Here is a 26,767-nt window from a genome sequence, read left to right as displayed (position 1 = left end):
TATCGCCCAAAAACCACCGGATCCGAAGTTGACCTCCATGACGAATGCTAAAGCACAAAGACCAATACCAATACTATGAGTCGAATTCGACGACTTTACTAACGACGCGGTCATCATGTTCGGGATCTGATGTCCGGCGTGCTGATGCGTCTGCCTGCGAGGCATGACCGCTGCTACCTTCGCCTGAGCCCCGGTGTCCCTCTTTGCCATCGATGAGCGAGGCGGTATCCTTCTCACGGACACTGAGTACTTCGGCTCCCTCGAGCAGGTCACGGTCTGCGTCGCGGACGCTGCGGCGCTCAGGGTCGGCACCGTATGCCCCAGCGCCCCAGCTAGATATTCCTCCGACCATGACGGCCGAAGCGGCGCCGGTGCGGGGATCGAAATCGTCCTCCTCGTCTTCGTCGTCCTCTTCTCGGCTGAGAGCATTGCGCTCCAGTTCCCGTTGAGCCTCGTCCATTCGCTTCTTGACTTCGGCGGCCATTCGGATGCCGTCGGAGACGATGTTGTCCAGGACCCCGCGGAGACCTTTGCCTGGCGGGACGATGCCGCCGGACGCCCCGCCAACTGGTGCACCTGATGCGGCGCTGACGGCGGGTTTAGCGGCGCCGATGTTTGAGAACGTGGTGAGATTCGACGAAAGGGATGTGGTTGTTGATACAGGGTGGGGATGATCGGAGAGATGGAATGACTGGGGAAAGAAGGTTTCAAAGAATTGCTCCAGCAGCTCATCAGCCAGAATGACCATTCGGAAAGTGGGGAGGGTGATATGAAGGGGATTGTTGGGGTCAAGCGCCGGATTGGCAGCTTCTGATGTCTTGCGACTATGCTCCGTGTTGGCATCCGCATCATGTTCGTTAGCTGGTGCTTGCGGTGTTGCAGTTTCCTTGGGTTTGTTATTGTCTTCCATGTCGATGAGATCCTCGTCGTCGTCATCTCCAATAGCAAATGAGCCCATTTTGTCAGCTGCCTCCTCCATGTCGTTGGCGGGTTCGGTCGTCTTCCCCTCGGGGTTGCTAGGATCAGCATACTCGAAACATCGGCGGATGAACGAGCTGACGCTACCCAGGAATCTTTCATCGGTGCTCAGCTTATCCCGTTCTCGGTCATTCAAATCTTCCAGAGACTGACTCGGGGTGATGGTACCCTCAAAACCTCGGCGAGAAAGGAAGAGCAACGCTTCTGACATCCGAAGTATGCCTTCCCGGTCGACCTTTCCATCGCCATTGTCGTCATACAGATCGAAAAAGTAGTTAATGCTATTCATGATGTCCCGAGTGCCCTTCAGCCGTGCGAGGCCATTAACCACGTTTTGCAAGCTTAGGCCTTCCGATGGATCCGTGGCCCATTTGCGGAAAAGCCTTTGCATGAATTTGTGGTCTGCAGGTTCAGGCTTATTAGTCATGACAGATGCCCATTTCCCGAAGCCTCTAAAGCTGCCATTCATATCGACCGATGACTCCTTTCGCGACGGCCCGGGAGAATCGGCAACAGCCCATTTCGCTGTAACAGCGAGGAAATCGCGGAAAGCGTCGTAGTCCATATGAGTTGGGCTGGGTCCAAGGCCGACCCGGCCCACCTCTCGGTCCACCGGAGGGCCGAGTACTGAAGCTCGTTCGGCCTTTTTCTTCTCCTGACGCTTCTTTTCCTCGTCGATAAGCCTTTGCCTCTGCTGGCGGTCATACAGCACTTCGTAGAATCGGTCATAGATCAGACCCAGATCATCCATGCTGAGGCGTTTGCTGTCTGGGCCAAGGTTCCGAATAGATGTGCGTTTAGCAAAACTCTCGATATTCTCGAGGACCGCGTCCTTGTGCTTCTCACGCTGTTCAGTGATGGTGCTATGTGTGATGCCGGAGAATTCTTTGAAAGCAACAACCATCAACTCTTGGAAACGCGTGATGGCTCTCAGCTTTGGATTCTCCGATCTTGGATGTGCCGACTCATCCAAGCGCGAGAAGTAAGATTTGAGGACTGAAATAAAAGAGCCGTCGTCTTGGACATCCAGGAGCTCTTCGCCGTTGATGCGGAGGATGGCGAGGCCGACCTGAAAGAGTACCTTTGGGCCTTCTAAGAAAAACACATCCAACACCCGGAATGCAAAGACCAATGGCATAGAGTTGATGTATAGCGAGAGAAACCAAGGAAGCGAAACGACGGACAGCTGAACATCAGACTTGGAAAGGTGGTCCCACAATACCGGCATGGTTTTTTCTACCAATGACTCGAACACCTTCTGATCCAGCAGGGTGCCGTACATGGTTGTGGAATAGTACCCTGGCAAAAGGCGATCGCACAGTACGGACAACAGGAAATATGCTTGCGTCTCTGACATATATCTGCGCGGGTCAGCAGCGGGTGGTAAGCAGGGTAGGGGCTTGCATACATCAACAGAGCTGCCACAACAATATTCATAGCCTGGCAATATCCAATCTCCGCATTAGTCCAACTGTAAGCTGTAAGGACTCTTCGCAGCCGGCCAATGCCCTCTTCACTTTGGAAGCCGGGGTACTCGGGGAGACTCCGGTTCAGGTCCTTCTCAATCTCGTCGATTGCCAAGGACTCCTGGCCTGAAAATTTGGCCAGAGTCTCTGTGTATAGCTTGGGAGACCTCAGACGAAGGTACAAAGACCCAGACGTCACCTCCCATATCTCTCCACGCAGCCGATTTGGTAGACCGACGCGAATCAGCTTATGAAAGGTCGGCTGCCGAACCAAGGTTGCGTTTCGGCCATTTTCTAGATCGCAAGACATCTTAATGAACGCTCTCTATCCATTGCAATGTTCCATACCTCTGAAGTATTCCCCCCATAGTCTCATCTTGCTGCGGTCACGCAGTTTGCGAGCATCACCAGGATAACGGAAGATCATCCCCAGTCCGGCATCTGGCGGTTGGCGCGCTTCAGCATTATCTGGATTCTGGTCTTTAGGTTTGGCCCCGGAAAGCAAGTATTCCGAGTAACAGTCATTTACAACCACCCGTAGATTCTCAATCTCCTTCATCGCTTCCCGCAGTCCCTTCTTTAAGCCATCACAAAACCGTTCGCAGGCCTGCCTGCTCCCCACCAGCTGGATGGTGAATTTCTGCGGAACAAAATTTGGAGCTTGCTGCTTTCCCAGAGCGCCATTCCACGTAGTCAACGCGAGCGAGAAGACGTGACTGAGACTATTCAGCCTTTCCACCCGCCGGATACAGGAGAGCGGAAGGGTGAAACCATTGCCAGAAGGCCCGGTGCCATTCGTCTGACCGGTCCAGTGCGTAGAGGCACTGAGTGTCGAGGACGGTGCGAAGCTAGTCGGCTGTGTGGAGAAGCAGAGAAAGCGTTCGCTCAGATGGAGTTTCCCGGCATACCGATTGCCTGCGCGGTCAAGAGGCCGAAACTGATCGCCTTGAGACGTAGCAGACGGGGAGGTATGCGGGATAGGAAGGATTAACTCGGCGGTTATTTCCTGCAATGGGTTTTGGGAGTCAGGGAGACGGAACTGTTGACGGAAGAGGGACGCTTTGGAAGGGTTGCGATCGGAGGATGTCAGAGTCGGAAGGTTGAAATTGGCCGGGTCGATGAAAGACTGGGCTTTCTGAACGAATGACGACCACTGCATCATGGTGTGCACAGAGTTATTGAGAGGATGAAGGTCAAAAATAATAGGATGCTGATTCAAATCCTCCCGCTGACCACAGGTGCGGGATGCTGGGAGCCAGGTCCGGCGCGAGCTGACAGCTATCGAAGCTCAGACGGCAGTCAGACTCGGGTAGGGAATTTGGATGAAAATCCACACTGGATCGTATAGCAAGTGTGGATCATCGTAGAAACAGGCGAAGCATGCTCGAATACAGACGAAAAGTTGCGACGAATTCCTAAGTCCGACGCTGATGTTGTTGTTGTTGCCCGGAAGAGGGGAATGCTGCAAGACGGACGGTGTTCCTGGCAGGCATCCGCGATGACTCACGTGACTGTAGCTTTGAGTGAGACATGAGCACCACTAGTCCTCGTCGATTGTTTTCCTAGTAAACGTTAGATGATAGTAGTAGCTAGTATTATGATAACATTGGAATCAAATTGTAATTTCTCGTCTCGAAAGGCCAAAACAAGATGGATTAGATCTGCTACGGAGTACTACCGACAAAAAAGACCATTGCCTTGCTGCTGCTCACTACTAACTAGTGGTAAGAAAGCTTGCTAATGCACTATAGAGACTCAAAGCAACGTAATGTAATGGTAAGCAAATGGAAAGGCGACGAGTGTGAGACAAACAGAAAATACTGAGGGAATGTGGAAAAAAGGTCGCAGAATAGGCAAATTCAACATGATAAATGAGTCGTCCAATAACTCAATAGGCCTAAGCTCCACCAAGCCATCCTCTTCAATTGGCACAGAACTGCTGTCTCACGTGTCCTATCAACCAATCCGAATTGTTGCACACGACTGTTTACTGCTTGGTGTCGGACACCTCGACAGTTTCATCATCACTGTAAGCAGGAGGAAGCTCCTCGGAGGCCGAAGTCATCAGGCCCTGCTTCTCCGACACAGTTCCTTGCTCCACATTTTCTGTGGGAGTGGAGCGACGGCGCCGTTGCCACAGGAAGACCACAATCTGGCCGGCCAACATACCGAGAGCGCTGGCGGCCAACCCGGCAAGAACACCGAGAACTGCGGGAACAACAATGAAACGAACGATGCGGGAAACGGTGCGTTCCCAACCACCATGATGCATATGGTGCATGTGATGGTGGTGATGAGGGCGACCGTCAAATCCGAAGGGACCCTCATCTCCTGGGTGAGGGCGGCGTCCAGGTACGATATCGTGATCAGAATCGCCCTCTGGGCGGTAGGGGTGTAGCATAGGACGAGGACGACCGCCACAACCAAAAGAGTTAGGCCTCATTCCAAGGACACGCGCCTTTGCGGCGGAAAACAATCCGCGGATGCGTTCAACCAGAAGCTTGCGCAGACACTTGGGCTTTCCACGGCACTGTTTCCACGAGAGGCGGTTCGGAGCCGTATCTTCGAAGTCGGTCTTCGCCATGTAGATGTTACCCTTGAAGTCATTGATGATGGTGATGGCAACGGTATCGAGTGGTACGGGATGGCCGTCCAGATCGAGGACAGTGAATCGAACAGCTGAGAGCTCCATAGGAGCGTCATTTGGCACACCAAGAGGCATGAACTCTACAGCGTATCCCAATGAGATGGGGTCGGACTCTGCTCCGTCAGGTTCCCGGCGCTGAACGGCAGTGATGACGGATGGGGGAGGAGGTGGGAAGATCTGATGACCATTGACCAGCAAAGCACCATCTTCGATAGAGAAGTTCAATGCCTACAGCAATTAGCGATACGTTTGGAAAACAATAAATTGCAACAGAACGGAAAGCCGGACTCACCAGAGAAGTGAGGAAGCCGTCAGTCCAGCTGACATCTCCATTCTCATTGACTTCGCGGAACGGGCACTCCCTGCAAACGAGCTTGACCTGCTGTTGCTGAGCAGTAAAGGCTTCCAAGGGATGGAGGCCAGTAAAATCACCCTGTGGAGCGACAGCATCACCATCTATCTCGGGGACGACTAGAAATGCATTGGCGCCCAGGGCGACAGCGCTGCCGAGGAGGAGCGAACGAAGGTTCATTGTGTCGGCAACGAGTTTTAAAAAGCACACATGAGGTAAAAGTTACAAAAGAAGAGAGTCAGAATAAAAGGAAGGTGTCAAGAGTTAGATATCTGATGAAAACAATGGCTGATCCGAGTGTTTAGGGTGAAGAAGATGATCACTGATGCTTATTCTTGTCAGGAGGGGAGGCTAAAGTGAAGTCGATACAGTTGCCTATTGTCCGCTGCTTTTAATTCGCTGCGGTGGCGGAGGGCGGAGGCAGGTGACGCAACATGATACAGCTAGTCCTGTTTGGGTCAGATGCTTACGACTCTTTCTTCAGTCACATGTAGTTGATGCCTGAAACACCTGGTGTCTAAAAGTGGACTAGAGTGAATCAATCTACGCTGTGACCACTTATTGCTTCACAAACTCATAGGGCTGGCAAAGACGTGATTTGCGTGGACTTGGCTGAGTTTGACAATCAATATATAAAGACCTACCGACAGAAGAATGTCCCAATAAAAGAACCTAGTCCCAAACGCCCAAAGCTCCTTAAATATGTTGCCCAAGAAATATAGAGGCTGGTCATCCAAAAGATAAGAAATCAGAATCCGTCCTTCGAACAATCTCCCACTCAGCCGCCCGCGCCACTTTACATCGCGAGTCTGGACATTTGCGCAATTTTGTCAGGGGATCGTGGGGCATCATATTGACTCTATTCCACGATCGACGCTCTCCGTCGGGAGAGCGTACGAGGAGTATGGACAGCAACAGGACCAGCACAGTCACAAAGGGCAGCCACCACTTTCCTCCCATGGCGATGTGAGGTTTATGTGAAACTGTTTTCAGTACGGGATCAGCGTCAGCTTCAGCTTCCAGAGACTCGCTCCCATGGTTCGAAGACAGTGACACTGACAGGGTTTCTATGTTCTCCTGCTGAAGCTCGTCTTGTTCAGAGCTCTGTTGCTCGGCTTGATTAAGAGGCCAAGATGCAACTCTGCTCTTGAGCACAGGCCGAGTCACGCTGACATATCTTGGCCTACTCACACCAAGCTCTCCAGCTTGGTGTGTCAGCCGTTGGGATTTGGCATATGATTTTGGAAGGTATACAGGATCCCTATAGCGCCCTCTTCTTCCGTTCAAAAGTAGGGACTGTGATCGTCTTGATGCTTCCGGAGACTCTATTGACGGGATTGTTACCGGCCCGTCCATTTGGTAGGCAACAGTTTGAACTCCCCGTGAAATTGTAGAAAGTGTTTCTGCGGTATCCATGCAGTCTATCGGACATGGAATCTGAGATCCCTGGTCGCTTGCTCCAAAATTGAATGAAGAATTTGCCTCGCTGTCCGTTTGAATGGGACTTGCACAGTATTCGGCCGATCCCTGTTTGCCATCTTGATCATCAAATGAGGCACTTTCTCCACTATCAGTTTGAACGGGACTCTCACAATGTTTGCGGACCTTGGTTCTCTTGCGTGCCAACTCAGTGTCCTCAACTTCTTTTGTGCGTTGCTTTCGTCGCTTTCGTCGTTGCGGCGGAAGATCCAAGTCATACGAGCTTGCTGGAGATGGTATCTCGTGACAATCGGTCATATTGCATTCCGTTGGAGATGCCTCCCGTTCGATGGACAGAGCTGATAGACTGTCAGACAAGTACATCATTTCCTCGTCAAGGGTAGTACCATGTATTGACTTTGATTCGTCCACGCTGATCGCCTCACTTGAACAGTCCATTGCACTTCCTTGCATGTCCAGTCGCCGGTCTCGAGACGAACCTGTCGCAGAAGTTGCTTTACCCTCCTTCCCGGAATCTGTAGTGCAATGTGTCTCGTCATCTTCTCCGTCATCTGTTGTTGATCCCACTACAGAGTCTGACACCTTACGTATGACAGAGCTTGACGCTTCAGAACTAGATGATCCTGAACTTGACGCTCCAGAATCTGATGCTTTTGGATTGCCTTTCAAAGGCCTGCTCACTTCATTGAGCCATTTCAAGACCTCGCTCTTGTCATCCAGGTATTGAGTGGCTTCATCCACTTGCCGTTCCCATTCTTTGCGCTGCTTCCGATATTGCTCGATTTCGCGCTCATATTTATCGACAAGGGCGCCCTTGCTCCGCAAGCTCGTCTGCAGATCGTCGATTGTCCTGTCACGGAGCTCCATCTCATCTTTCATAGCTTTCCAATCCTGTTTGTACGATTTGATCAGACTTCTCTGCTCTTCGTTCTTCTCCTTGAGCGCAGCATTCGCTGCCTCGGCGTCGCGGATGTACTCCTCCTTGGCCGCGCAGTCTTTCTGTGCCTCTCTCAGAGCAGCTTTGGCGTCCTGCAGCTCTGCATTCTTGCGCTCGACTTTGCGCAGTTCCTGGCTGAGGGACTCGTTCAGCTCATCGTAGGAAGCCTGGAGTTCTTCATTATCGCGGCTGAGCTTGAGGTATCTGTACAAATGTTTCTTTTCGATTTCGGACAAGGATTCAATCTGGTCGACTAAAGTTTTGTGAAAATACTCAGCTTGGTCCCTAATCGAGACATTCCTGTCATTCTTGACATGTCTTACCTGTTCCAGGAGGAATCCGAAATCGGTGAGTTGATCGAGGGGGTCCATGGTTGGTGACTAATGGGTGTCTTCAGTATAACAAAAGTGCATATAGATGTGTAGACAAAGGTTGTATTGCAATTTGGAGGGGGATTAGCCGAAGTGGGAAAATTCAAAGTAGAGTCGAAGTTGCGGTCAAGGATAGGCTCAGGTTCTTATATACAGCTAGTTATCTACAATGTTTCACTCACCTCGAACACGCCATCTGGCCGAGGGGTGGTGATAGCGAGTTGAAGACATCACATATTCAGCCTCAAGTAGCAGGTCTCAGAAGGGTGGGTTGAGTGTATAGAATGTCTCTGCTCAAGTCATTGTTCTTTGTTCAATGTTGGCATGGCGGAAGACAGCCTGAACAATTGGGACATTGAACAGCACAAAGGCATTGTCTTAGACACCTGTACCAGCAGTATTTGATTGGTCCAGGACGTCATCCGGTCAATCGGCATCCATCGGATCAGGTGTCTGCGAGGTTGCTACCTTACGTGAACATGTCTTGGTTGATATGTTCACACTTCTCCCACATTTTATCATATAATCCCGGAGCAAAGCGTAGCATGTCTTATAATAATACTGTAGAGCAGGCGGCAACTAATCTATACGTGTCCAACAAAGAGAAAAGCATTCTTTCAGAACTATGACCGAATCAGAGCTTCGATTTCTTCTGCCCTTTGACGTTCTGAACTGCGTCCCCGGTGAGCAGGAAATCCGGATACTGCAGCTGCCCGTACGCCGCACCTCCAGACGACATGCGCCAACTCGCACCATCAACTACGCGCATCAGCCTGAGGGTCTAGATTTTGATTCGCACAGAAGATCACTTACCGACGAGGATCTGGCCAGAAACATAACTACCGGTATTTGAGAAGAGGTAGACCGTCGCATCGGCAATATCGCGGACGGAGCCGAAACGGCCCAGAGGTTGGGATTTGGTGTATAATTCTTTAATGTCAGAGGGCAGGAGGCGGTCGAGACCCTATAAATGTTAGATACACAATCTGTTACCCTAGATGAAGGCCATGTACCTCTGTAGAAGCGATTGGTCCCGGAGCGATGATATTCGACGTCACCCCGAGCGGACCATACTCGATGGACACGGTGTGAGACAAGGCGTCGATGCCGGCTTTGGCGACGGCCACATGTGCCTGGAAGGGCATTGCGCGGTAGTGGATCGTGGCGCTGACGAAGATGATGCGTCCACCGGTGCCGAGCGGCGAGGGCCGCACTATGAAACGGTCAGATACGATCCAAGCTGGAAATGAGATAACGTACGAGTCTCCGAGTCAACCCTGTGCTTCTTCGCGGATTCGACGAGGTGAGGAATCGTCGCTTTGAGGGTGTTGTACGATCCCAGCACATCGATATCAATTACCGACTTGAAAGCATTGACCGACAGCTGCTGGATAGAAGCCAGGAAGTTGCCAGCTGCTCCGGCACTAAACCCCCTGTTAGCAAAAGTGCATCGAACTCGACGGGGGCAGCCTACATGACAAAGTCGATAGCCCCGAGCTCCTTGACGCAGCGATCGACGGCATCCTTCAGATCATCGTACTTGCGGACATCAACTGCGCCAATGCCGATGACCTTGGCTCCTGGCCGAGCGGTGGCAATGTCCTTGGCTGCCTTTTCAGTTTTCTCGACGTTTCGGCCGACGATGCATGCGTCCGCGCCTAGATGGACGAGGGCGCGAACCTGCGCACTGCAGATGGTGCCTGCACCACCTGTGCAGAAGACGACTTTGTTTGCTGGACGTTATGTTAGCGGGTTAGTTGCTATGAGTTCAACGGGGACTAACTGAAGAGGCCCTCCTTCCAGGAGTCGCTGATGTACTCTTCGGTGGGAACTGGCATTTCTGCGGTGACAGTATTCTATCGAATAAATCGTGATCAGATTCTAGCTCTTGACAGATCAACAGTGTTCAGACCCCTGATAGATGAATTGAACGAGATGTTAGTGCATTAGTGCAGGCCAGCTAGCTGTATGGCATACCCCACAGTGGCCAAGATGCCGCGGCTGTTCGGTCGGAGCCTCGGAATGTCCGAATTAATGATTTGTGTTTATCTCAACCTCAGTTCAGCAGCAGATGTAGTCAGAGAACGGGATATCGATGACCTCTGTAATACCCTTATGATCTAGGTAGTCGATTGGATTGGATTTCATGCTTTATGTATGATTATGGCGCTTTTGTTGACAGATATGCCCGTCACATGTCATTTGGACTTCACACGGAGTAGATATTGGCAGATCAAGACCTCTCTCATAGTAGATGTCTCAAACATGCCAATTAGTCTCCTTCAAGTGTCTCTAATTACTGCTCTATGAATAGTACCTACTTGGTGCATATATGTGCTGCTGCCTCAGGCAGTCAGGCACGAACAGCAAGCTACCTAATTGGCGGCCTGCCATTGGACGGTCGGCCCATAATTCCGACGTCACTTTTTGGCTGCTTCTCCACCTTCATGATTATCATCCATCTTCTTCCGCATCAAGTCACGCGTTGCATGGTCTGCATCCATACCAACAAAAATCGACATCTGTTGTGAGAGTGTGAGAATCACTACTTTTCTCATCAACGTGCCGTCCAGCATAATGGCGTGCCCCATCACTGTCACTAAATTTGTGGGAACAGTGTCCTTGGGCATTCTCACCGTAAGTCTCAACAATGGACCACTCCTAATTTTGCACTCGCATTTATCTTCACAGCTTCCTCGTCCATAACATGAATGAGACTAATGAAACGTCGCAGGGCCTATCCTACTCCGCCTCCACTGTCACAATCCCCTCCTTGAGCCTTCTCCCCACCTCCGCCAACGCTCTCCGATCTCTCAACGAAGTCAAGCGCCTCAATCGCAAACATGGTTTACGCCTGACAAACATCGCCAACGGCTGCCTCATCTTCGCATACTCCGTCTCCCCCAAGCACCGTAAACACCCTTACCTTATCTGGATGTGCGTCGCGTCCATCATCGGGTCATACGGAATGGACTTTTGGTTCCACCGGGAACTCGGCCTCAAGCCCTGGGCTCAGAGTCTCATCCAGGACTCTGGATGCATGTCTTTCTGTCGCAGAAATGCCGCCAAGAGGGACGAGGATCTTGTCGTTGTTGAGGCCGAGGAGGAGACGGTGAATGGCGAGAGTGTCCGTGAGGAGATGGCTCGCGAGAGACGGCTGCAGTGTGCTAGAGCTGTGTGCTCAGGAATTGCGCTTGCTATGGGTATTGTCGGGCTTTGGGGCGATAGGAAGTGATTGACGCGACGGAGGCCGTGTGCAGTTGATCAGGATGATTTGTCATGTCTGGTTATGCTTTTCCCAACTCATGTACTTTTTCTACCTTTCTCCCCTTTGGCAAAATTTCCTTATATCTATACGGATTTGCGGCATGTATATTGGTTGGAATGCAAGGTCCGGTGTCTGGTTCTTTCGGATTCGAATGGAAGCAAGCGTTTGTAACTAGGAGCTAATAGAAATGACTGAGTGACTCTCTCCAAACGCAGAACAGTCTGCCTAATATTTAACAATATTAAACCCTTCAAAATTCGGGAGAGCGGTGCGAATCTCCGCCAGATACTGGGGTATACCGCCCGCATAATTTCCCTGCTCAAACACTTTCCCAGGGATGCTTCCACCCATATACGTGGACTTGGTAGTAGGCAAGAGCGAGATGTCCGAAAGTTCATTGATCCGTTTCTTCCAAGCGCGAGCTGATTCCGGGAGAGGATCAATATACTTGATCCCCTGCCGCTCAATCTGCTTGATCGCATCTGCTATCCAGCGGCCCTGGACCTCCACGGTCGTGGGTCCATTGCTGAGCAGCGTCGGTCCTTGCGGTCCATACAGATGAAACATATTGGGGTATCCGCTGACCGTTAGGCCAAGATACGTGTACGTGCCGTCCTTCCACTCGTCCTTGAGTGTCGTGCCATGGATGCTGGTCAATCCCATGCTGGTCATACCTCCAGTGGTAACGTCGAAGCCGGTAGCGACGCACACGATATCGACTTCGTGTACGGAGCCATCTTCGAGCTTGATGCCGGTCTCGGTGAATGCCACGATGGGGTTATTCTTGATATCGACGACGTCGACATTCTCCCGGTTGAACTGCTCAAAGTAATTTTCCTCAAGACAAGGTCGCTTGACGCCGAAGTAGTGCGGTAGCTCGCGGGGCGCGAGCAGCTCTCGGGCCTTGGGATCGCCGATGCGCTGGCGGACTTTCTTGCACCAGAAGTCGTACACGATGCGGTTGGCTTTGGGGTCGAAGAGGTAATCGCGGTAGCTGGCGACCCAAAAGCGGAAGCCCCCTTCTGCCCATAACCTCTCGAAAAGAGCTTCCCGTTCTTCTTCGTTGTCTTCCCATAGACTCTTTTCGGAGAATGTATACAAGAATCCCGCGAAGGCCTTCTCGCGGAGGGAGAACAGTTCTGGATATAGTGCTTTGGCTTCTTGCTGAGCCTCGACGGATAGGGAGCGTTTCCGCATGGGAATGGCCAAGTTGGGGGTCCGCTGGAAGACCTTGAGCGAGCCGGCCTTTGGGCCCCAGGCCTGCGTGACTTGGACGCCTGACGCGCCGGTGCCGATAATCGCGCAGCGCTTCCCTCGGACATCGATTGTGTACTCGCCCGGCCAAAAGGAGGAGTGGTGGACGATGCCCTGGAATTCATCCATTCCCGGCCACTCGGGGCTGTATCGCTTTGCAGAGAAACCAGCGGCTATGATGAGGTACTTTGAGGACGCCATTCTCCCATCGGCCGTTTGGACGTGCCAGCGACCCTCGTCTGTGTTAAACCGGGCCTCCACCACCACGCTGTTGAAGGCGCAGTCCTTCTTTACCTGGAGCACCTGGTCAACATGGTCAAAGTACCGTCTCAGCTCCTCGTAGTTGGGGTAGTTCGTCGACCAGGTCCACCCCTTCCAGGTCTCTGGAATGGAGTACTGGTACTCTGGAATTTCCGAGTCCACCGCGGCTCCTGGATAACAGTTCCAGCGCCAGGTGCCGCCAACGTCGTCGCCGGCCTCGTATATGACGGTCTTGAGACCCAGCTTCCGCATTTCATAAAGGCAGTAGATGCCGCCGAAGCCGGCTCCCACGATCAAGACATCGACGTTGAGGTTATCAGCGTAGGGTCCAGTCGTGCCTCGACGGGAGACATATTCGCTAAGTTCTTTCCTGATGTGCATGTTTGAAGCTGAGCTTGAGTCAATTTCTTTGATTGAGGTCTGTAACGGACATGACGTGTAGCCGACGATTTCAACCTGCTTTAAGTATTCGTGAACTCAAGGCGCCCTATACAGTTCACGAGTCACTGTATGTCCATCCAGGCAAACATCTCCAGCCCCTCTTGCTGAAACCTGGACAAGGATCACCTAAGTAAGTCCATGTAGCAGGTTCTCAGACTGGACCGTTACACTGACTGCATGAAGCACGTATTATCACCCTCAACCCAACCGAGGCTTTTCTATCACCAATGAACATACTCGACTTGTTTTCCCCTCTTGACGGGTTCTGCATAAGGCAATAATAACACGAAGCTCAAAGGTAAACGCTCATGTTCTCCTCTGTCTAGCAAGCATGCAAGGTACTTCTGCTAGTACCTAGACACAGAACATACACTTCTCCCCGACTTCCCCGCACGCAGAAAGCACATCACAAACAATTGGCAGATAATCGCCATCACATTGTCACTAGCATGCATATCTGTGCAGATCCGCACTGATAGACGTATTCTGGCCGGTGTCCATCGCAGTTCTGACCGAGGTGTCTGCGTGCGGTTCCGCAACCCCGAGTTCACTGTAGCAATCAGTGGGAGACACTTCAGGTCCAGTCCTGACTCCAACCTGGCGTTGTTCTAACCAACTTACTAGATTTAAAGTACAATTTGTTGGACGATCAATGCCGACCACCGAGGTATGGTTGTTATATGATGAGGGGTAACGACGCGCGTTGTATTCAGTTCGATCGCTAAGCAAGGACGGGATTTGGCCACACATACCTGGGTTCTATCTTCTGAAAATGGCATCTCTTTCTCCTCAAGCGGTAACAGCCCTCAAAGAGAGGGTAGATGCAGCATGCGCAGACCAGGAAAAGGGTATCCCAGGTGCAGTGGTGGTAGTCGTCGGCAAGGACGGCAAGGAGCACTTTGCGCATGCGAGTGGAAAGCGTGGATATGGCTCTGAAGAGCCGATGACGCTCGACAGTATATTCTAAATTGCATCGTGCACGAAGATGATCACGGGAATCGCGGGTATGCAGCTTGTCGAACAGCGGCTATTATTCCGACCAGGTTGAGAAGATATGCCCTGAGCTGAAAGAGGTGAAGGTGTTGCAGGATGATGGGAGTTTGGTCAAGAAGCATAGGGAATCGCCTTGAGGATGCTGTTGAACCATACTGTGAGTGGGAATTTCCTCGTGAAAGCAAGCGCTGACTGGGGCATAGCTGGGTTTGGGTATACATTCTTTAATGAAAAGTTGAGAGCCTACAGCAAGCCGATTGGCTACGACGAGTTCTAGGACACATCTACGATATGCTGCAGCCATTGATTCATCAGTCTGGGGAGAAATGGGAATATGGGGTGCGTTCGTCCAGCTAGCAAAGCTACTTCTCAGATCATTTGCTAGTTTATGTTTAAGGTCAACATCGACTGGGCAGGGATCATGGTGGAGCGAGTCACCGGGCTCCCGTTGAACGACTATTTCCACCGCAACATCTTTAAGCCCCTCGGGCTGAATAACATTTCAATGTTTGCACCGGCGTCAATGAAAGAGAAGCTAATCCACATGAATCAGAGAGACCCTCAAGGCCATATCTCCGGCCGAGAGCACCTGTTTCGGCGGCCTCTGACTGTGCAGACCTCTGAGGACATCAAGACCTGCTTCAATAGTGGTGGAGCGGGTTGTTTTGCTAAACCACAGGAGTACTGTCGTATGTGTGTCTTGTACTATGTCTGTCATTCTGAGGAAATACAGATAGGCTGCTACTGGCAGAAATCCTTGCTACACTCCTAAACGACGGCACCTCACCCATCACCGGCAAGCGAATCCTCGATAAAGCGACTGTCGAGGAGATGTTCCGCAACCAGATTCCCAATCTTCCCAATTTCGCGGCACAAGGAATCCCACCTTCGAAGCCTGATCTCACTAACGCAATAGCTCATCTGTACCCATCGCCGACACCTCAGGGGTGGGGACTCCCATTTATGCTGACCGGAGGACCAACGGGACGGTCTGAAGGGACGGCGCACTGGGCAGGACTGGCAAATCTGTGGTGGTGGTGCGATAGGGAGAAAGGGGTCACAGGGATGGTCTGTACTCAGCTCTTGCCCTTTGCCGATCCTCAGGTTTGGAGTCTCTGGCTGGATGTGGAGTCTGCCGTCTACCGTGACCTGGTTCAGGATTAGACTCTGCCGTAGGGATTGAGCGTATTCCATCTGATTGGCCAATTTACCGTCCATCTGTCAGTCTTTGTTTAGAACTCTATACCTCCGGTGACCCGAAGGCAACTCCCCATGGGGTATCTCCGCCCGCCAACCCCAAGTGGACATAGCAACAGCCACCGCAATCCAACCGCCAACCAGAGCATCACATTGATCCAACGGCTCTATCTAGTGCGTCTAGATTTAGGCATCGATAGACCAGTCAAGTCTCGTGGACTCCTTCCCTAACACTAAAGTCCGCAAATCTCCAGACCCCGCATTGTCCTCTTGGCTCGAAGCTTCATAACCCACCTAACCATGAGGTCCCCCGTACCCTATCCCCAACAAATATCTCTTAGTTCTCTCTCCACAATAGTTATCGCCCGGCAATAGCCGAAGCTGTATGCCGGAAATCATTAGCGTTTGACAGTTGATTTCAAGTGCCGCGATGGAGCCTCACCGTCGACGTCAACACCATAGCTGCGATCCATGTCGGAAGGGGAAGAGGGCCTGCGATGCTCCCGCTCGCAGAGACCGGCACGCTTCAACTTCATCTGTATCGGGAGCATCAGCAGCACGCGAGGAGGCGGGGAGTCGAAGAGTGCCAGCAGAGAGCAATCTCAATATCCCGTGCTCGAACTGCAGGAAATATAATCGAGAATGCACGTTCAACTGGTTAGTCGAGAACCGGGCCGCCGCGCGGGGGGTTCGAAAGCAGAAAGGTCGTAATGCGAGCAACTTGCCTAGAGCTGAGGGAGATGTGATTTCAAGCCGCTCGGGGACGGACCTGCTGGACGATATGCTATTCTCCTCGTCGTGGATATCCAACAATCCCGGGAATGGGGTGTCGAGTGGTTCTGTCGATCAGCCAGGGAGTTGGTCGATGCAGCCGAATGCTGTCTCGATACCGCTGAGAGGCAGGGAATCTGAGCTCGACCCGTTCAGTATCATGCTTTGGAACGCGAACACAGCTCAGGTACCGTCGAGCAATGCGGAAACGTCGGGCTCAGCCGAGGACAGTTGTTCGAGCTTTGACTACTACCAGCAGAGCTTGTCGAGTTCGGGACCGCACTCTCTCGATGAGACTCTCGATTTGCTTCAACAATTTGATGATTCAAGCCCGGGACTGAATGGTTCTTATTACTCCTCGTCACCTGGCTTTGTGATACCGGATAGCAGCGGTGACGGTCTACCAACGTTCTCAGCGGACAGTGTATATCCGTCTGGGAATAAAGATAATCTATTTGTTCTTTCCGATAATATTTCCGACAGCTATGCCCGCTCGATGATGACACAGAATCTCATCCGCATATACCATGACAGCATGGAGAATGCGTTGTCCTGCTGGCTCACGGAGCAGAACTGTCCCTACAACACGGCAGTCCCATACGCCTCACCGAGTGGACTTTCTAGTAAAGCGCAAGCGGCATGGGGACCGAACTGGACGAACCGGATCTGTACCCGAGTCTGTCGGCTAGATCGAGCGTATGCTTCTGTCCGTGGTCGAAATCTGAGTGCCGCAGAAGAGAAACTGGCATCGAGGGCTCTCCACACCGCGATTATGGCATTCGCCTCGCAGTGGGCACAGAAGATGCCGAGAAGCAATGGCTTTTCGCCGACCTCGCCCGTCGCGCAGCACGAGCGTGTAATCCGGGAGAACTTGTGGAACCAGGCGCGTCGGGCTCTGGAGAACGCAGCGGGTATTCCTTCTTTCCGGATTGCGTTTGCGAACATCATTTTCTCCATCGGACAGCGTCCTCTCAACGTGGACGAGGATATGGAGCTGCACGAGCTGCTGGAGAATGACAGCGCGCCCTTGTTCATGGAGGCGGCTGTGCGCCAGCTATTCTCCATCCGATATAAACTGACCCGCCTGGAGCGGCAGAAACCAAAGTCGCAAAGTTCGCCGCAGCAGAGCAATATCGATCTACCCAGCATGGCCGATACACCCTCTCCACAGACGGACGCATTCTACGCCGACCCCGAGCACCAGGAAACCGTCAACCTTCTTTTCTGGCTGGTGGTCATGTTCGATACCCTGCAGGCCGCCATGTATCAGCGTCCGCTGGCCATCTCCGACGAGGACAGCCAGATAACGTCCGTGTCGCCATCCAACGCAAAAACCGACAGCAGCGTCGACCTCGACGGCTGGAACATCACATATACCCGCGCCCTGAAGGAGAAACAAGACCTGTGGGGCGACTTCTTCCTCCACAAACGGGCCGCACCCCAGGGCTCGAACCCGCCGCGCTGGCCATGCTCCTACGAAGAAGCCGCAGAGATCCTCTCCGACGCAAGCCCCGTCAAAGTCCTGCTCTTCCGACAGGTCACCCGCCTCCAGACCCTCGTCTACCGCGGCGCGAGTCCTGAGCGCCTCGAAGAAATCATCCAGAAGACTCTCCGCATCTACCAACACTGGAACACCACCTACAAGCAATTCTTCCAGAGCTGCAACGCCAACCACGACGACCTCCCCCCGCGCATCCAGTCCTGGTACGTCATCGTTGCAGGACACTGGCACCTCGCAGCCATGCTGCTAGCCGACACTGTCAAAGGCATCGACGAGGGCCGACTGGGTCTGGAAAGCCGCCGCGAGGCGCGCACCGCAATCGACTTTGTCGCGACCCTCCGACGGGACAACGCGCTGGCCGTCGGTGCCATCGCGCAACGCAGTCTGCAGGGCCGGGAGTCCCTCGCGAACCGGATCCGGTTCTACCACGACGCGGTGAACGAGGCTGCGTTCCTGACTGAGCCGTGGACGCTCGTCCTTATTCGCTGTTTCGCCAAGGCGGCTTACATTCTTCTGGACGACATCACGCCGCTATCGCACGGCTATAGACCGGACGATCCGTCCGAGTACGCAAGGCGGAACTGCGAGTTCTGCATCGCGGCGTTGTGGTGTCTGGGGACGAAATCGGATATGGCGTTTGTGGCTGCGCGGTCGTTGTCGAATCGGTTGGATAGGAGGCTGGGGAAGGGTTCTGGTCCAGTTTGTTCTGTAGGGGAGGGTGTCCGGATTCCCTCTATGCCGCTTTTTGATGAACGGATATCTGGGAGTTGAGCAATATCAGTATCCCGGTTTAGTTCAAGCAGCAGGGATATCACCTATATTAAGAAACTTACGCAGTCAATTGAGTATATCGCTGCATCTGGGGTCTTTGCATTCGTTCTATCTGGCTTTATATGTATTATGTCTACGGTGTGGTAACCGTACGCCCAATGAGCTCTGGCCTCAGGAGGTCCGAATTCTCTTTTTATTACCCGATTAGGCAATACTGAGATTCGATGACCATGTCATTGATCACTGATCAACACCACGAATGCGAAAGTAAGGGTTGATTGACAAGAATGATTTCTTCTCACATTTTTATCCTGAGTAGGTCAGGATCCAGACCTTATTTAAAGCCGTCTCTACCGATACCGTTATGGAAATGCCATATACGGAACGACCTCAATTCTCTGCTATCTCAATTAACGTTCTCGTAGCAATATAAACAGCTGACCATAACCTCCAAAGACGATAGCAGTGGACAATAAGACTGGTCTCGGGGTCGTCTCCCCTTCCCCGTACATCAGAATCAGCATCGAGAGTTTGGACGTCATTAGGACCCGGGTACTGCGGCCTAAGTGTATCCATAATATCCCTCAAACATATTGTTCATCCAGGGTACAGCCGAATAGTACCGCCGAATAGTACCTAGGTTCTATGTCATACGTTATAGCTGCCCCATACAACTCCACAGTGGCGGTGGGGGCGGGGGCGGAGAGGATCATCTCCAATTCTCCACTACATATATATCTATAGCAGACATCAATACCAAGACTCAATCTCATCATTAATGTCAACAAAATGTACCTCATCCTCATACCCATCGTCATCGTCATCCTTATCCTCTACCCCCTCCTCTGCACTCTCTCCACAACCCTCCGCACCCTCTCCCTCCCCCGAATCCCAGGCCCCTTCCTCACCCGCCTCACAAAACTCTGGTACGTCAACCGCGTGCGAAACGGCCACTTCGAGAAGGACAATATCGCCCTGCACAGGCGCTACGGGCCCGTCGTCCGCATCGCCCCAGACCACTATAGTATCTCCGGGCGCGCAGCCATAAAAACCGTCTACGGGACGGGGAGCAAGTTCACCAAGTCCGCCTGGTACGAGGGGTGGAAGCACCCGGATCCGAACCAGTGGACGTTGTTTCCTGATCGGGACGTTAAAAGGCATGGTATGTATCATAGCACCCAACTTCATAGCAGACCCCGATGGAATGCTGAGCGATTGTAGCGGAAACGCGCAAGCGCTTCTCGAGCCTCTACTCCATGACCTCGCTGGTGCATTACGAGGCGTTTGTGGATCGGTGCGCGGATCTCTTCTGCATGCGGCTGCGGGAGTTCGCGGCCCGTGCTGAGGAGTTCAACCTGGGCCATTGTTTCCAGTGTTATGCGTTTGATGTCATTGGGGATATTACTTACGGGCAGCGGTTTGGTGAGTCGGCTTGCCTTGTTGCGCCACCGTGCGGCTGACGTTTGGAGGCTTCCTCGATCGCGGAGAGGATATCGAAGGGACGATTGCCGCGCTGCAGCGGCTGATGAACGTACAAGTACGCTTGTGGGCATATACCCCGAGTGGCATCCGCGGCTTTTTGGGCCACTGAGCCGGTTCCGCTGGTCCGGTGCGGCGGGGAGAGCGTATATCATGCGATTCGTCCGGGAGAAGATCAGGGGTCTCTCTGTAAAGGCTGACCTCGGGCAAGCCGAGCGCGGTCCTCTGGAGACGCAGAACTTTGTCGAGAAGATGATCCTGGCGCGGGACAAGGATCCGGAGAAGGTGACGGATTACCATATTTTCATGATGGGGCTGTCGAACGTCATTGCGGGCTCGGACACCACTGCCATCAGTCTGTCGGCCATCATGTATAACCTCCTGCGTTGTCCGGAGGCCATGGAGAAGCTCAGGCGCGAGATCGACGAGTTTACCGCGCAGGGCAGGTGCAGTGACAGAGTCACCTTCAGGGAGTCAGGAGATGCCATATTTCCAGGCCGTGATCAAGGAAGCGCTGCGCATGCACAGTGCCACGGGCTTGCCGCTGTGGAGGGTGGTTCCAGACGGCGGGGCCGAGATCAACGGCTATTTCTTCCCTGCTGGTACGGTAGTTGGGGTTAACACCTGGGTGGCCCATTACGATGAGGAAGTCTTCCCCGATGCGACGACATTTCGTCCAGAGAGATGGATCGAGGCGGAGAGTAATCCGGAAAAGCTCAAAGCCATGAACGAGATGTACATGCCTGTAGGTCTCTTTTCCTTCTCCCGTATATGACATACTGACGACTGTAGTTCGGCCTCGGGACTAGGACATGCCTCGGAAAGCACATCTCCATTCTGGAAATGTCGAAACTCATCCCCCGGATCGTCCGAGACTTTGATTTCAGTACGGGGCGTGCGAATTGGGAGACGGAGAACAGGTGGTTCGTGAAGCCGACCAACTTCACCGTCCGTGTTACACAAAGACTAGCAGCTCGCAGTTGAGTGAACAAGTCACGGCGTAACTCCCAAGTTCAGTTGCCGGTACTCCATGATCAATCCATTAATATCCCTCATATCAGTATGATCGAAGCGAGCAAGTCTCCGCTCTATAGGCAGAGGACATTGTTCATCACTAGGGCTGGCGATTCGGGCAACGATGATTCGAGCCAAGTGCCAGAATTCAGGTGCATACCGCACAAAGCCGATCTTCTTCCAGATGGTCTGTGGTTCGTTGGAAATGTCCTTGTCCTCGGGTTGTCGTGCGTTCCATATTCGACGCCAGTTCTCCAAACCAGTTTGGACCGGGGCGAGGGTCGACTCGAAGACCAAGGAGTTTTGCAGGTAAAATGTCATGGAATGCAGAGCTGTATCATTAGCAATGTTCCAACGTAGAATACTCAACATACCTTGTACAGTCGTAAACAGATTCAGCGTTCCCATCTTTGAAAACTCGAGAACGGAGCGGTCGCCCAGCTCTCCCTGGCATATCCTCCGTACGACGCCAGCGACGGACAGTCTCTCAGACCAGAAAATAGACCCTTCCCACTCTCTCAGTGCGTAAAAGCACTCTGTAGCCGTGTCTGCCTGAAAACAAGCCTCGGGACAAGCCATGTCCATCTTGAGCTCCGAAACCACCATCCGAGGCGGAGTGTGGTGGAAGATCGCCATGGCGGCATCAATCAGGAATACATACGTCAGAGTCCTATACAGTTAGCCTTAGTGGCGTGTGACCAAGCTGAGACAGACGTACCGGATCGATTCCTCCTCAATGACGAACTGCCTCCACCACGACTTGGACGGGCTCTCCAGCCGCAAGCTGCGATGCGTGGCCGATTCAAGCCCGATGTCTCTCGCCAGCTGTTCTATTAGCCAGATTCGCAGATAAATGGAATACGCACCATGACCAGCGTCGCATGACGATACCTCCTCATCCGCCCCTGCGCCTCCACAGAGCCTTCCCTCTTCTGCAGTGAGCAGACCAGATACGCAGCCTGGATACATTCGACGCGCTTCTTCATCCATTCGGCGTTGTTGTGTAGTGGACCCGTCGACGTATCCGACGTCTCTCTCTCCATAAAACACTCATCGCCGAATATCATTTCTTCAACGCTGTCCAACCACATCTTGGCCGCTTCGTTGTCTTCCTCATGCGGCGACAGACAGGCTCCAATAATCAGCATAACACACAGCAGAGCCGTCCGTGCCGTCTCCGGATCGAACGACGGGCGGTGCACGATGGGACAGCTGGGGTACCACAATGACCAGAAATATCCCAGGAAGCGGCGGATGTTGCTAGCTGAGAAAAAGGCGGAGCAGGATTGTTGGACGGCAGGGGCCCAGTCTAGTTTGATGATGGTTCTGTCTGACTTTGTGGTGATGGTTCGGCGGAGATGTTCAGTAATCTCGCGGGCCTTGCGAATGAGGATATCTCCGTCGCTGGATGACAGGTCGATAAGTGAGGGGTCGATTGTTTCTGGCAGCAAGTCTGCACAATGCAATTCTTCGTATATTCTTTCGTGCGGGTGTCGGTCAACTCCCTTGAGGAGCTCCTGTCGCTGTTTGAGCGTCTCGCGATCTAGAAACGTGGCCATACCATTGCCGCTCGTAAAGTAGGCCAGATATTCCAGCCTCTCAGCCACCGTGATGCTGTCCGAAGCTAGCGGTGGTGCAAATAAAAAGTCCAGCGCGGCAAAGTCCACCGAGCTGGGAAGGTCAGGGATGTCTCCATCTCTGGTTGACCATGACGAGACAACGGCTTGGTCACATTCACTCGGATGCTCTAGCTGATCTGACTGAAAGCTTGCAGGAGCCTTCACGATATCCTCCACCTCTTCTCGGGCTTTGCATGTCCTCTCATGGCGTTTCAGAAGGTCTCTGTCAGGGTCCATTAGAAATGCTCCATCATATGACCAAAAACATACTTTCGAGTGAACGATCGCCGACAGAGTGCACAGCCAAAGGGCCTCAGATTTTCATCTGCTGCTATTAGTTACGTTTGTGGTTCGAGTTGGAAAGGTAGTTATACGTGACCGAAGGTGTCTCCGGAGATGCTCTTGAGCGGCTGAAACTGGTGCAGCAGTATGTGCACTGCCACGGACGATTAGACATGCTAGCCTGAATGAATGAAGTGGATAGCGATGGATGCAAATCGATGTCAGGACTGCAGGTCAAGAGTCAGGACAGGAAAGGATGAGGAAATTCAAGGAATCCAGATGAGGGGGAACTAACCGATGCCTGAGGCTAGAGCAGCAGTTGACCAGTTGACGTCCATATTGTACGGTGCTACATGAGGGCGGCTCACGGATGCAGTAAGCGCCAGGCCTTGGATATATACACGAGTAAGTTTATTTTCATGATATATACAGATATACAGAGTATACAGCTAGACTAAGGCTGAGGCAGCTGGACAATATGCGCCTCGCCCAACACCCCCTTGACGACCATCACCAACTCATCCACCGCGGCCAACACCTTCACATACGCCATCACCCCCACACAGTACCGCCGATACGCCTTCTCCCTAATGAGGTCAGTCTGCAGGGGCATCACCTCAGTCAACTGCGACCCCCGCCAGTACTCATAGCAGCGTTTCGTCAACGGCGTCGGCAGCACCTCCGGCAGCGGATCCCCCGTCTTGATCGCCTGCGCCACAACCCCCAGCACAGCCATGACGTCCGCGATGGACCGCTGCTCCAGCACCCCCGACGTCCGCGCCAGCCGCTCCTGCAGCTCGAGCGGTAGCGTTGCAGACAGCAGCAGCAGCCGACCCAGGTTCTGGTTGAGCGTCTGGCAGAGGGACTGGACCTGCCGTAGACTGGCGCTGTCGAAGCGGGAGCTGGAGAATTCCAGCCCGAGGAGGGCGATGGGGCCGTTCAGCGCGGCGAGCCGCTCGGCGACCTCGATAGATAGCAGCTCCGCCATGCGCGGGTCGTTGTTGGGGCGCGCCCAGCACGAGAGCAAAAGAGCGTAGTGGTCTGTCAGTCGGCGGAGGGTGTTGGACAGCGAGGTGCAGATGTGCCGTGCTGCTGAGGGGGGGCGAGGGAAGTTCTGGACGACCAGTGCCGCGGCGAAACCGACAAAGACCAGGACCAGACGGCGCCAGAAGACGTTGTAGCCGACGCCGGGATTGCCGTATTGAGGTATTTGTCTGCGGCGGTCAGTATATATAGATAGGGGCCGGAATGGCAAAGGGGAGGGACATACGTGTCGGCGAAGCTGTATCCGATGACGAGGAAAAAGGTTGCGGCGCTCATGACGGTCGCTTGCAGCATTGCAGGACTGAGAAAGAGACGTCCCCACATGAAGATCACAATAATCGGGGCGGAGATGGCAGCCAGTCCGTACGGATTGCCCGGTCCATGTCCGGAGCCGATATACCACGCGACCAGTCCTACGACGCCCCCGATCACTGTGCCAACGGCCCGGCATATGAGCGAAAAGGTAAAGTCGGACATGTACACTAGCAGCGTGGTCTGCCCCATGATAAGTCCCCAGAGGCCTTTTTCGCGGTAGTAGAATCCCGAACTCGATGGAATGACGGCAGGCACTGCTAGGGCAATCGTCAAGACGACCATGCGCAAGGCGAAAAGACCCTCGGCGCTAATAAACCAGTGGTACGTTCCCAGCACCACGCGGCCAAGACCACTCCGCTGCTTGACGCGATATCCCCGGCTGATCCGCCGGAAGAGTTGCTGCGTCTCATCCGTCTGGACTGCTGGATCGTCCGGGTCCTGGTCGGACGATTGTCCCGCGACCGGAGTGCGAGCGTCCCGGCGCAGCACCCAGCCAATGGCGTATTCAATGCTGGTGGGAAACCACAGACGCGGTTTTGGCCGGGCCTCGAGGAGAGCCACAATCTGCGACAGGAACTGGTCTAGAGCGTCCGCGACGGAGATGACCAACTCCTCAAAGGCCAGGCCGGCCATGACGCTGCTGATGGACGTGCCGCCAATGGTATCGAGGCGCTTGAGGCTTCCGCTTTCATCAAAAATCTCGCCGTGTTTCTCGATCAGCTTCTCGGTGGTCTCCTCGGCAAACGAGGCCCGCGCCGCACGCAGTTTCTCCAGCAGTTTCTGACATTCGTCCAACCGATCCGGGGCCCGCGATCCCAGCCAGCGCCGCGAGTTGACCGCGTGGATGCACTCGACCGCCACGCCGGCCACCTCCTCGCACACCTGCAGAATCTCTCCGCTGGATTCCCACAGAATGGCATCCGTGCCAGACCGCAGCGCCTCCGACTCGGGGCTGGTCATCGCTTCAATCATCTCCAAGCTCTCCAGCATCTGCCGCTGTCCGACTTCCACTTTGTCCTCCTGACGGGGTCCATCCGAGGTACTCACCGGCGTCCCCGCCTTGGATATCGCCCGGACGCGGTCCACATTAGCCCGCGCACTCAGCCGGTTGATATGATAATCCAGCAGCTGCACCGTGCTCACAAGAACCTGCCGCACAGGCTGCCTCAGGCTCTTCACATCGGCCGCATTCCACCGGCCGCGCGAGAAATCCAGGGGCAGGAACCCCATCGCCGGCTCCATGGCCTTGTATCCAGCGATGAGCTGACCCTTGAGCGCTATTAACGTCTTCAAATCCAGCTCCTCAGTGCGAGCGGCCGTCAACCTGAGCGGCTGCTTGGCCAACTCGACAAGTGCCTGCATACCAGCCAGGACCGCATGCGACGTCGACTGCGGGAAGAGCAGCAACGAGGCGACAAGGCCCAGTCCCGCGCCAATCGCCGCAGGGATAATCAAAAGCTTGGGCAGCGTCCCCCGAAACGAAGGCAGAAGCGGGCCTATCGTCAGAAACAGATCCGAAATGATGGTCCCGAAGATCTGGACGAGCGTGAACTTGGGGTTTGCGGCGCGCAGCCGGGCCTGTTCATGTCAGTCACCTTATTAATCAAAAAGAGGGGGAACTTACCAAAAAGTAGATAAAAACGCAAATCATAACAAAGTAAACGACGGAAACCCGCGCATCAAGCATGAACCCGTCGTAGACGAGCTGCGACTGCACGCTGGCCGCACTCTGGCCGGTGGCATTCGCCTGTCTGGCTGCCTCCTGTCCGAGTGCCTGCAGACGGGCCAGCGTGTCCGTCTGAGGACGAGCAGCCAGCGCGGCTTTCATGGTGATGACGCCCCAAGCCCAGGCCAGGGCCATGCCAATCAACAGGGTCAGTGTCCCCAGGACAAAAATGAAGAGGATGCCGGAGGGGGGATTGATGAAGAGAACCAGACTACCAAGTCAGATCAATCAATTTGTCTGTAGATGATTAACTCACCATCCGAAAAACGTGGCTATTCCGATGGTTCGCAGAGTGGGATGGATGAACATCAGGATGGTGGCAACCCATGCTGCGGCTGCACAGCGGAAGAGGGTTTTGAGGTCGTGGGAATTGAAATGGAGCCATGCCGGCAGGGACTTCTTGCCGGGGGTTTCTGAAGACATTATTCTATCGATGGTGATCAATGGCAATGGCGAGAGAAGAGAGGATCAGGAGATGAACAGACGAAAAGAACGCGGAGTTTTTAGAGTTCTCACGGTGGATACATTCCTGGAGCAGTCAGGATCGACAACTTGTTATGAACTTATGATGAAATAGTCTTCGGAACTAAGATCTACTATTAATGTGACTATCTAAATATTTCATCAGAGCCTAAGGGCT

At 53.3% G+C, this 26,767-nt stretch overlaps 12 protein-coding genes across 12 annotated transcripts; 5 read left to right on the top strand and 7 right to left on the bottom strand.

Moving 5' to 3' along the window:
* Positions 1 to 73: 73 nt before the first annotated feature.
* Aspvir_004397 (GTPase-activating protein) lies at positions 74 to 3,606 on the bottom strand (the record flags this gene model as incomplete). Its single annotated transcript, XM_043267625.1, has 3 exons — positions 74 to 2,339; positions 2,387 to 2,738; positions 2,793 to 3,606. The coding sequence occupies 3 exons, from the start codon at positions 3,604 to 3,606 to the stop codon at positions 74 to 76; spliced, it is 3,432 nt and encodes a 1,143-aa protein (XP_043123560.1).
* An 825-nt stretch (positions 3,607 to 4,431) lies between these two features.
* Positions 4,432 to 5,623, bottom strand: Aspvir_004396 (uncharacterized protein; the record flags this gene model as incomplete). The annotated part of the gene is made up of 2 exons (XM_043267624.1): positions 4,432 to 5,319; positions 5,384 to 5,623. 2 exons carry the CDS (start codon positions 5,621 to 5,623, stop codon positions 4,432 to 4,434), a joined length of 1,128 nt encoding a protein of 375 aa, XP_043123559.1.
* A 549-nt stretch (positions 5,624 to 6,172) lies between these two features.
* Aspvir_004395 (uncharacterized protein) lies at positions 6,173 to 8,191 on the bottom strand (the record flags this gene model as incomplete). Its single annotated transcript, XM_043267623.1, has 1 exon — positions 6,173 to 8,191. The coding sequence occupies one exon, from the start codon at positions 8,189 to 8,191 to the stop codon at positions 6,173 to 6,175; it is 2,019 nt and encodes a 672-aa protein (XP_043123558.1).
* A 634-nt stretch (positions 8,192 to 8,825) lies between these two features.
* Positions 8,826 to 10,029, bottom strand: Aspvir_004394 (SDR family oxidoreductase; the record flags this gene model as incomplete). The annotated part of the gene is made up of 6 exons (XM_043267622.1): positions 8,826 to 8,950; positions 9,005 to 9,155; positions 9,205 to 9,404; positions 9,452 to 9,615; positions 9,666 to 9,924; positions 9,975 to 10,029. The coding sequence occupies 6 exons, from the start codon at positions 10,027 to 10,029 to the stop codon at positions 8,826 to 8,828; spliced, it is 954 nt and encodes a 317-aa protein (XP_043123557.1).
* Positions 10,030 to 10,768: 739 nt separating this feature from the next.
* Positions 10,769 to 11,426, top strand: Aspvir_004393 (uncharacterized protein; the record flags this gene model as incomplete). The annotated part of the gene is made up of 2 exons (XM_043267621.1): positions 10,769 to 10,828; positions 10,926 to 11,426. 2 exons carry the CDS (start codon positions 10,769 to 10,771, stop codon positions 11,424 to 11,426), a joined length of 561 nt encoding a protein of 186 aa, XP_043123556.1.
* A 258-nt stretch (positions 11,427 to 11,684) lies between these two features.
* On the bottom strand, positions 11,685 to 13,355 carry Aspvir_004392 (flavin-containing monooxygenase; the record flags this gene model as incomplete). Its single annotated transcript, XM_043267620.1, has 1 exon — positions 11,685 to 13,355. The coding sequence occupies one exon, from the start codon at positions 13,353 to 13,355 to the stop codon at positions 11,685 to 11,687; it is 1,671 nt and encodes a 556-aa protein (XP_043123555.1).
* Positions 13,356 to 14,187: 832 nt separating this feature from the next.
* Positions 14,188 to 15,572, top strand: Aspvir_004391 (serine hydrolase domain-containing protein; the record flags this gene model as incomplete). The annotated part of the gene is made up of 4 exons (XM_043267619.1): positions 14,188 to 14,371; positions 14,686 to 14,747; positions 14,806 to 15,097; positions 15,142 to 15,572. 4 exons carry the CDS (start codon positions 14,188 to 14,190, stop codon positions 15,570 to 15,572), a joined length of 969 nt encoding a protein of 322 aa, XP_043123554.1.
* Positions 15,573 to 16,035: 463 nt separating this feature from the next.
* Aspvir_004390 (putative transcriptional regulatory protein) lies at positions 16,036 to 18,648 on the top strand (the record flags this gene model as incomplete). Its single annotated transcript, XM_043267618.1, has 1 exon — positions 16,036 to 18,648. One exon carries the CDS (start codon positions 16,036 to 16,038, stop codon positions 18,646 to 18,648), a length of 2,613 nt encoding a protein of 870 aa, XP_043123553.1.
* Positions 18,649 to 19,437: 789 nt separating this feature from the next.
* Aspvir_004389 (uncharacterized protein) lies at positions 19,438 to 20,239 on the top strand (the record flags this gene model as incomplete). Its single annotated transcript, XM_043267617.1, has 3 exons — positions 19,438 to 19,810; positions 19,870 to 20,070; positions 20,118 to 20,239. 3 exons carry the CDS (start codon positions 19,438 to 19,440, stop codon positions 20,237 to 20,239), a joined length of 696 nt encoding a protein of 231 aa, XP_043123552.1.
* Positions 20,240 to 20,280: 41 nt separating this feature from the next.
* On the top strand, positions 20,281 to 21,111 carry Aspvir_004388 (uncharacterized protein; the record flags this gene model as incomplete). The annotated part of the gene is made up of 3 exons (XM_043267616.1): positions 20,281 to 20,573; positions 20,656 to 20,872; positions 20,920 to 21,111. The coding sequence occupies 3 exons, from the start codon at positions 20,281 to 20,283 to the stop codon at positions 21,109 to 21,111; spliced, it is 702 nt and encodes a 233-aa protein (XP_043123551.1).
* Positions 21,112 to 21,120: 9 nt separating this feature from the next.
* Positions 21,121 to 23,217, bottom strand: Aspvir_004387 (transcription factor domain-containing protein; the record flags this gene model as incomplete). Its single annotated transcript, XM_043267615.1, has 5 exons — positions 21,121 to 21,473; positions 21,516 to 21,811; positions 21,860 to 21,966; positions 22,008 to 22,983; positions 23,135 to 23,217. 5 exons carry the CDS (start codon positions 23,215 to 23,217, stop codon positions 21,121 to 21,123), a joined length of 1,815 nt encoding a protein of 604 aa, XP_043123550.1.
* Positions 23,218 to 23,496: 279 nt separating this feature from the next.
* Aspvir_004386 (uncharacterized protein) lies at positions 23,497 to 26,550 on the bottom strand (the record flags this gene model as incomplete). Its single annotated transcript, XM_043267614.1, has 4 exons — positions 23,497 to 24,256; positions 24,313 to 25,979; positions 26,026 to 26,338; positions 26,384 to 26,550. 4 exons carry the CDS (start codon positions 26,548 to 26,550, stop codon positions 23,497 to 23,499), a joined length of 2,907 nt encoding a protein of 968 aa, XP_043123549.1.
* Between the last annotated feature and the right edge of the window lie 217 nt (positions 26,551 to 26,767).

The sequence above is a fragment of the Aspergillus viridinutans genome (assembly GCF_018404265.1).
Source record: "Aspergillus viridinutans IFM 47045 DNA, scaffold_2, whole genome shotgun sequence".
Classification (NCBI taxonomy): domain Eukaryota; kingdom Fungi; phylum Ascomycota; class Eurotiomycetes; order Eurotiales; family Aspergillaceae; genus Aspergillus; species Aspergillus viridinutans.
This window is presented reverse-complemented; position numbering and strand designations above follow the sequence as displayed.